This window comes from Rosa rugosa, chromosome 1 (assembly GCF_958449725.1).
Source record: "Rosa rugosa chromosome 1, drRosRugo1.1, whole genome shotgun sequence".
NCBI lineage: Eukaryota > Viridiplantae > Streptophyta > Magnoliopsida > Rosales > Rosaceae > Rosa > Rosa rugosa.
In genome coordinates, this window is record NC_084820.1 from 52,089,403 (window position 1) to 52,099,062 (window position 9,660).

Consider the following 9,660-nt stretch of genomic DNA (forward strand, 5'->3'; position numbering starts at 1 on the left):
CCCTCCTCGTTTATCCAAAAAAAAAAAAAAAAAAAAACATCAACAAAAGCTTGTTGAGCATTCTTGGGTGAATCCATACATGAATTTATGTATCCCTCAAGTTCCTCAAAGTTCATCTATGTTAAATTTAGAAGAGTTGTAAATTTGATATTTTTTACTAATTTTCTCAATAAATAAACAAATAAGTACAAGCGGTTCCCCATGGGGGCTTGTTCATGTGTTTCAGTTTTCTGGTTCTTTCTTTAGTTTTTTTTTCCTTTGTTTTCAGGTTAAATTCGTCAAAAAAAAAAAAAAAAAGCTATGTACAAGTAGTTTTCGTCGAGTTTTCTTATCCTGAAAACAATAAAGAATGATTTGAAATTCGCGGGGATTACACATAAACCATGCCCAATTCACATTGGGCATATCACCGGAATCATATTGTCAATCACTCTGGCTGTCTGGCATCTTTCCATTCCTTTATCATCAACCCTTTTTTCTTTGTCCAGTACTATTATGATCAGTCGGCTATACCAAAAAGCATAGAACTCTACCTTTAACCATTCTTTATTTCTTTTCTGTTTTCCCCACCTCAGAAGAAACCTATTAGATTTTTCCCTCTTTCTTCCGTAAATTCGTGTTAATTTGTTTTGGATTGGCATCTGACATAGTGCATACATACATTTCATGTAACTATATATACTAGGCAGCTCGCCCGCGCGATGCTGCGGATTTGTATTTTTTGTCTTAAATTTTATACGCAATAAGGTAAAAATGACAACATAAAAAATGTTAACTAAATATATTATCGTTTTGTATATTATGAAAGCTGGTATTTTTACTTGGCTTTAATATAAACATATTTCAAAAATGGAAATGTTGAGTATGAGCTGGTATTTTAACCAAATTTCTGTATTTACATTTTTCAAAAGAAAGGGATATTCTAACAAAAGATATTCTTTACATACAAATTAAGAAAGTGGTTAAATCTCACCAAAATATCATACATTTCAAGTTGGAACTAATCATCCTCTAATGTATCACTTATTGGTTCATATGGTGTTGAAGACCCTTCATTTGCTTTTGGATACAAACAACATAATATAAGGAGCAGCATATGAAACTTAGCAGTGAAGCTTTTAAAAATTTGTATAACAATTTAATGATCTGTGATAAACATAAAAAGTTCTAAATTAAAATTTAAGAATAACTCAAGACACCCATTTATATAATACCATGTTTACTGACTTTTTCTATTTCTATTTGAAAAATCAACTTAAATCAAGACTCAGGTTATTTCACATTTGACAAATCTAAGCCATATATAAAGACGGATAAAAAGTCTTTATAATCCTACTAAGCTAAAACCATGGATTCAAGAACAAATAAATTTTAAGATCATAATCATCTTTCACTTCTATTTGCAATAATCTAATTTTTTTTTTGTTGAAAAAGAATATTTGCAATAATCCAATTGAGCTAATATTTGTGTTTTTTCCTTTAAAAAAAAATATAAATATATATATATATATAGGATTTTTCTCAGGTGCGTACGTCCGTACCGAAATTTCGGTACGGATTTCCGGTTTTCACCCACTTTCCGATCATATATTTTGATATTAACCGTTCAGTTTTTAGGTCCTAATGTATAGATCATCTCTGCAAAATTTCAGCAAATTTGGGGATCGTTAAGGCATCCCAAAACTGCAATTTACACGAACGAACTGAATCTGTCTAACCGGAACCGTTCGTGTACATTGTTGTAATTTGCAGTTTTGGATGCCTTAACGATCACCAAATTGGCTGAAATTTTGCAGAGGTGATCTATACATTAGGACCTAAAAACTGAACGGTTAAGATGTGAAAATGTGATCGGAAAGTGGGGGAAAATGGAAAATCCGTACCGTCGGACGGTATATATATATATATATATATATATATATATATATATATATATATATATATATATATATATATATATATATATATATGGGACAAAAGCGTCAAAGACAAAGAAAATAGGGGCAAATTCGGAAAATAACTGTTTTACTATTCATTGAACAGTAAAAATCTCATTTTACTTTTGTATATGTATAATGTATGGTCATCAAATGCTGGAATGCAGTGATTGAGTACCCAGTTCGTTTTCTGTTTTGATTAAGAATTTGGTAGAAGAGAATTACCTTAATTTAGTTAGAATCTTCTTATCACATCGTTCCCACAAAAAAAAAAAAAAAAGAGCTATTAGAATCATTGTTTCCAGAAATTTTGGATATGCCAATGGAACACATTTTGCTCTGGCTTCTGGCTAGATTGTAGCGTATCTATGTAGGAGCAACTGCAAGTAGGGCTGGGATCGGGCCGAGCCCGGGTAAAATTTAATGGGCCCGGGTCATGACAATTTTTTTCGGGCCGGGCTCAAATAATGATGTTTTATTTTTAGGACCAAGTTGGGCCCGGACCGATTTTTACGAGCCTGGTTTTCCGGGTTTTCGGGCCCAAAACCTGATTAGGGGAAAGAGAAAAAAAAAAACAGCTAACTGATGATGGAAACAAAATGAAAAAAAAACAAGTTCCAAACTTCCAGTTTTCCACATTCTAACAATTCAAAGTCCAACTCCAACAATTCAAAGTCCAACTGACCAAGATCCACACTCCAACATAACAACTTGCAGATTAAAATCTTCCAAGTTTCAAATAAACAACTTCATAATCAAAGTCCCAACTTCCAAATAAAGTAAAAAACAAGTTCCAAACAGGCAAACATTGTAGAATGCTAAAGTAAAACATAACTAGCAGTAATGGATTAAAATTGTAAATGGACAAATCCACTGAATTCTAGGCTGCACTGCTGCAGCTCCTTAATTGAGTTCATTCATTCCAGCAGCTTCATTTCAGTATCTTCCTGCAGTGAGTTCATTGAGCTTGGACAGAAGGCTTGTTCCCTGCAATTCGAAAACATGACCAGCAACAATTCAAAAATAAGAACTCTAGTAGGTTTAGTACTTGAAAGTTAAAACTTTGACCAGGCATTCACAAATTAAAGCTAGTCGAAGATATATCTTCGATCTATACATATACCATTATTTCTGTTGTGTCAAGTCATGATTTCATTAGCACACAAAGTCACGAAAATCACAAATGATCATATTACAGTGGATGCAGACGATCTGTGTGAAATATCAGTGTGCTTTATTAAGTATGATCTGTACCAGGATACACGAGGGAGAGATTGGATAGCAGACGATGCAGATCTTGACCTTCCCCGAATCCTCGCAGCCAAAATTGATAGTAGACCTTCCTCGCAGACATTCCTCGAAGATTCTTCACACGGCCATGAAAGATTGAAAGGAAATCGCATCAATTTTGGTTATTGGAAGAGGTGGTTTCGAATTCAATCCCAACAATGAAGTTCAAAGAGAGGGTTTTACTTACAGTGAGTAGGAGAGATCGAACCGGCGAGGCTGGGTCTACGGTAGAAGCGGCGACAGGCCTTGGGTCGGCGGATGGTGGCCGAGAAAGACAGAGAATCGAAAGCCTCTTGAGACTGAGAGAGTGAGGCTGAGTGGCTGACTCGGTTAGGTTAGGGTTGATTGATTTTAGGTCTTTAGTTGGGTTAGGAATCACATGTATGCACATATTGTAAGCCTAAATATCACTACCAATAATATGCTAACATGTGTCAATTGCACCAAATTTCGGGCCTTCGGGCTTTTTTTCTTTCTGATTTCTTGGGCCCGGGCCCGGACCGTATTTTATTTATTTCGGGACGGGCCTTGAAAAACATGTTAAGTAAATGTTAAAGCCCGGACCGTTCGGGCCGGTCCTGGGCCGGTTCCGGGTCGGTTTTCGGGTTTTCGGGCTAAAATCCCCGCCCTAACTGCAAGTGATATTCTTGAACAACAATTATAGGTTACCTTCATTTATTTAAAAGAGACGTAAGGGAGATATTTGATGAAATATTTCAAGGGGATTTAAAGTTTAAACAAGATGTTCTTTTTGCCTCATAAAAATTTGTTCCTAATGAAATTAATGAGCTACGTATATTATTCAAAGGATTGATGTTGGCTTTTGTTGTTGCTGGTCGCACTTATTTCAAACTGCATGTGGAGAGTGAGGAGGTTTGGACTCAAGAATCATGTGTAATTTTGTTGCTCATGGTCTAGTTAATTAAGCTTGTTGATACCCGCTGTGTGCTGAGTAAAAACACAACAAATACTCACTATTAGACCAGGCTTGTCGTAACTCTTGATCAATCAACCTTTTGTAAAATTATTGAAGTGCATATGTTCTTTGGTTCCCTCCGACAACAGGCCGAGTAAGATACTATACAAGCATTGCACAGATACGTCAATGATTTGTGGGCATTGCATTGCATTTGGCCATTTGCATATATAGGTTCATAGGCATCTCAAATTTCACTATTTTATATTTTGCCAACGTTCTAGTGGTAAACAAACGATAAAGATATATGACATATTCTTTTGAAATAAAGAGTTCATATCAATTGTATGACCCTGATTCATAGATAAGAATAGTACAAAAAAATGGACTACTCTGTTTAGACATTGATAGTGTTGAGTAGTCTATGCTAACAAAAACACTTCGCCTCGTAGACCCGCTATTCTACTTAACTTCAAACGTCGGGCATGCTATTGTGGGATGTTGAACCTAAATATTTCTACAAAGGCTTATAGAAACACTTATACTGGCATAGAGATTATTCTAACTAGAAACAAATTAGGCAACAACAAAATACAAAAGATGACACTATTCAATTAAAGTCGTAAGGATAATTATTTTGTGAGTCAAATTCAGGATTTTGTATTTATTATTTATAAAGGGAAAACTAATACAACTACACCAAATGATATACCTCATTGACAAAATATAACTTTATGCTAGGGCTTATAAATGTTTGGGCCTCTCTAGATATTGACAATTAGTTTGAGCTTGAATGCCCATATTTTGTTGGAGAACAATGTATTTTGCTTGAGAGAAAATTCTATAATATGTTAACATATGATGATATGAAATACATATAATTATCACTTTTAAAACATAATTACTCAAATGAGGACATACTTTACTGTAATAAGGACCTTATTAATTTACCTTAATGAGGGCTTTTTTTTAGTTACATATTTTACTCTAATGAAGGTCTTATTTACCTTAATGAAGATTTTTTTTTTCTAGTTACTGCATAAGTCCTCAAAGTGGTAACATAAGTCTTCAAAGTTGTAAATATTACATGAAATAAGACATGTATGAGAAATGTTAATATCCATAGCTTTACCCCGGCTTGAGTTGCACCGTGTATGAGAAAACATGTTGAAAAAATTCCTTGTTCGTGTGACCCAAAGTGCGATACAATGAAGAAAATATAAAAGAGTGTGGAGTATTGTACTATATTGCAAAAACACTTGTATAAGAATTTGAACCTCTAGATTGGATACTCAAATTGCTTCAATGCTCTCATGAAAAAGATGAACAACTCATAACTAGCTCCAGACCTCCATGACCATTTTTTTTCCTCAACAAACTCATTACTTTTCCATGAATTTCTTTCTATAAGTACCAAAGATAATGTCCACACGACTATACTAGCCATGACCATTTATTCCTTTATATTTGTGGAAGAAAACCTTTGCAGAAAGCCAGAAACTGATGCCATTAATAATCAAAATATACAGATCCTTCCAAACCAAACCGAAAACCTTTTTCTCTTGGCTTTAGAAAATAGAAATCTCTGTCAAAAGACAATGCTTTAACAAAACAAAACGTGGAGCGTGACGCTGCCAAAACCTTTAGCACCAAAAAATTATAGCAGCCACAATAAGAAAAAGGCAAATACAAAGGCCCTTCCAAACCGAACCGTCTTGAACCATCCCCAGAATATTCCCTTTCCCTTCAATCGTTAAAGAGTTAAAGGCGTTTCAAAGTTGGCATCCCCCCTCCACTCACGGTGAACTCAATTCCCCTCGAATATTCCCTTATTCCCGCCGTTCCTTTCATCATCAGTCCCCCAATCCAACGGCCACAACCCCCCCATCGCCCACACCTAACCAAACAGAGTGTACCGGAATATTGGAAAAATATTCTACATAACGCGTCCTCGTTTATTCACGTAATATTCCATTAGAATCCTAATCCCTATAACTGCAAACCTTCACCTTCACAAAAATTATGTCACACTCTTCGACTTGCTTTGCCACCCTATAAATACCTCCCTCTTCTTCCTCTATTTGCATTACCAACAACAAACCAACCTTGTAGAATTACTTGCATTGTTCTCTAGCAGTTCATAGAACCAGAGTTTCTTTGTGCTTCTTGTTCTTGAAAAAAAATGGCCGGAATTGTGGTGGTTTTTGACTTTGACAAGACCATCATCGACTGCGACAGCGACAACTGGGTCGTCGATGGGTTGGGTGCCACTGACTTGTTCAATCAGCTCCTCCCCACCATGCCTTGGAACTCTCTCATGGTAATTCTTCTAGCTAAGCTTCAAAGTTATTTTTCATATATAGTTTCCAAATATGCATGTGAGACTGAATTTTTGATTTTTGGACAAAATTTTTCAGGATAGGATGATGAAGGAGCTTCATTCACAAGGAAAAACGATTGAGGACATTGTGGAGGTGCTCAAAAGGACTCCAATTCATCCCAGAATTGTGCCAGCCATTAAAGCAGCTCATGCTTTAGGGTATATGCTCATCCCTGCATATAGTTTTATTCCATTATAAACTATTTCTTCTCGGAAGCAGTCTAATTCCGTTTGGGGGTGTTGCAGATGTGATTTGAGGATTGTGAGTGATGCAAATCTGTTTTTCATCGAGACGATTTTGAATCATCTTGGTCTGGAGGAATATTTCTCAGAAATCAACACTAACCGAGGTTATGTTGATGAAGAAGGAAGGGTTAGGATTTCACCTTTCTGTGATTTCACCAATTCCCCTCATGGCTGCAGCCTCTGCCCTCCTAATATGTGCAAGGTAGAACTTGAATTCGTTTATAAATTTCAGAAAAAAAAAAAAAAAAAAACTTATGCTTGGACCCAATTGTTCCAAAAGGCTTGGAAGTTGGAACCTTTATTTCTTTTTCTTAAATTTTTGCTTTATTTTCTGGACACCCTTGAGTTGTTGTCTACCTGTGACCCCAATCTTGAATGTCCTAATCAAGAATCATATTCACAACTGTTTCTTATCCACATCATGAATTTAATCACATGAGAGTAAAAATTGATCATCATGAAGTTTACCTTTTTTTAACATTGGTTATTACAGAGTGTGATAATTGAGAGAATCCAAGCTTCGACTGAAGGGAGGAAAAGGATGATCTACTTGGGTGATGGAGTTGGTGATTACTGCCCAAGCTTGAAGCTCAAGGAAGGAGATTTCGTAATGCCAAGGAAGAATTTCCCACTTTTTGATAAGATTTGCCAGAATCCTCTGGCTCTGAAGGCCGAGATTCATGAGTGGACTGATGGAGAAGAGCTTGAGCACATTTTGCTCAACCTGATCAACACAATCGCCGTGGAAGAGAGTGCTGCTGCTCAGTTCATTACGAGTGACTGCAAGTTACAGACCATCTCTGTTTCTAGTCATGAGGCCTTCCCTAAAGCTCTCCCAGTTCAGCAGTAGTGGATTTGAATGGTCATTTTGTATGTATGTAACTAATGTAATTTTGCTGGCAAATTGTTGTGGTAAGCTGGCAAAATGTTGCAAATCCAGAGAAGCTTGTTTTCTTGGTCTAGAAATAAGCTAGGCTTCTAAGTTTGTGATTTCTAATTGATCAAGAAAATTGGATTGGTAATGTGTGTTCTTGAGGAAACAAATCAAGAGTGAAAAATCTGGTAGCTGCATGCATTTATGAATTTCCATTTTTGAATTGGCCAAATAGCAGCACCACGGTACATATTTCTGGACTTGCTCGCTTACAAAATTCAAGGCTGCCTTTAGTGCGTAGGGTCTCCGTTCTTTACTTTATCTTTTGGTAATGAGACATGACATACGATGAGACATGACGTACGATAAAATAGGGAAACAACCAAAAGACCATTCAAAACCTAAATGACATACGAGATTTGGGGTCTAATCACGTGTGTTCAATTTGTGATTGAGTATGATAGGTACCAAGGATAATGTTGGATTGGGTTTAAAAGTATAATCTTAACAAGCTATGGACAAGATTGAAAGGTTTAATTTGCCAAAACGTTTGTTAGAGCAAGTTCAGCGGTATCCATTTGCCCGGGCAAAAGCTGGGAATGATGATGTGTTGACTGGGCTTATGAATTTTCTTGCTTCCACCGGCCTATCTTTGACCAGGTAAGTCTTGCCTTTGCATGACCAAGGCTAAGAAAACGGGCAAGCCCGTGACTAATTTCTTACCCAGGCATCTTCTCTGCCAGCTCGGCCCGATGAAGCACATGGGGTGACAGACGCCCAGACCTGACGCGATGGACGCCGCAGCACGTGAAGACACGTTTTTGTCGTGTAGCGACAAAGAGCGGCCCGCCATGATGACACGTGCACAGGAGCCGTTGGGTGAAACAAATTTTTGAATCCAACGGTCCTTTAATCTGGGCCGTTGGTTTCAATTTCATTTGAGGATCTGACGGTGGACTTGAAATAACTTTTTTTTTTTTTTAACGGTTAGAAACGGTAATAAAAAAATTGTTAAAAATTGTAAAAATGATAAAAATGAGCAGTTAAAACACTAAATAAACAGTGGAAAATGAATAGTAAAAATTGATGAACAGTCTTGACCGGTCAAGAAAAACAACGGGTGTGAACCCATGTCCAGTGGCAGTGAACAGTATCTTGACTGGTCGAATTCTTGACTTCTCGACTTTGCCTTTTCTTGACTACGGTTGAGCTTGCTCTTAAGAAATTTTTAAGCACTATCTGGGAGTCATGTATGTAGGCACGCTTCTACTGCCTGTGGTTGTCATCGTCATCAGCAATTGTCTGTTTTAGGTAGAAGTATTTTTCGATAAAGCGAAGAAAATTACAAAACAAGCCCTCTAACACAACCAAGTCCTAACTCATCAAGTAGAAAAGCATGACTAGCAGTTAGGGGTAAAGATTTATTCCAACTCTGAGCAGGACCGTGATGACCAATAGAGGCAATAGCATCAGCTAAGAAATTCGCTTCCCTATTCACATGCGTAAAAGAAACTCAGTTGAGAAAAGTGGCCAACTTGAGAATATCTTGAACCAGAGGCTTGATTCTCCAGGGCGTTTGAATGCGACCAGTTATGCTGTCAATCAAAAGCTTAGAATTACCTTCAACTTCAATGTGGGAAAATCCATGCAAGCTTGCTCTAAGAACCATAGCCTCAGTAGTAAGGACATCATATGAGCCAAGGTGGTTCGCCGCCGCTAAAAGAGGCTCACCTTGTGCATTCCTAAAAACAAAGCCTCCTGCACTACTGTGATTCTGTAAAACTGAACCATCAAAATTTAATTTCAAGAAACCGGTATGAGGTGGCTGCCATTTAAGTAAGGTCTGAGAACCAATTCTTCTTGGAGGATTAGGATTGGAAGAATCATAAAGAAACAGATAACGGGTTGTAGCATGGACTATTTGAATTGGAGTATATATTTTATCTCTAAAGATAAGTGTCATTACGAGCTTTCCAAAGTGAATAAGTAGTGCAAAGTGCTACAGTAAAAATATTAA

General features: G+C 36.8%; 1 protein-coding gene across 1 annotated transcript; it reads left to right on the forward strand.

Annotated features, from left to right (window-relative positions):
- Positions 1-6,159: 6,159 nt before the first annotated feature.
- LOC133725377 (inorganic pyrophosphatase 1-like) lies at positions 6,160-7,791 on the forward strand. Its single transcript, XM_062152600.1, has 4 exons — positions 6,160-6,463; positions 6,561-6,682; positions 6,770-6,971; positions 7,263-7,791. The coding sequence occupies exons 1-4, from the start codon at positions 6,326-6,328 to the stop codon at positions 7,617-7,619; spliced, it is 819 nt and encodes a 272-aa protein (XP_062008584.1). The 5' UTR covers positions 6,160-6,325; the 3' UTR covers positions 7,620-7,791.
- The last annotated feature ends 1,869 nt before the right edge of the window (positions 7,792-9,660 follow it).

What these genes read in the sequence shown, in the direction of transcription:
- LOC133725377 (XM_062152600.1), top strand. Translation starts at nt 6,326, where the DNA reads ATGGCCGGAATTGTGGTGGTTTTTGACTTTGACAAGACCATCATCGAC. An exon ending in AAAGCAGCTCATGCTTTAGG is followed by an intron (nt 6,683 to 6,769) that starts GTATATGCTCAT and finishes GGGGTGTTGCAG; the next exon opens with ATGTGATTTGAGGATTGTGA. An exon ending in GCCCTCCTAATATGTGCAAG is followed by an intron (nt 6,972 to 7,262) that starts GTAGAACTTGAA and finishes TGGTTATTACAG; the next exon opens with AGTGTGATAATTGAGAGAAT.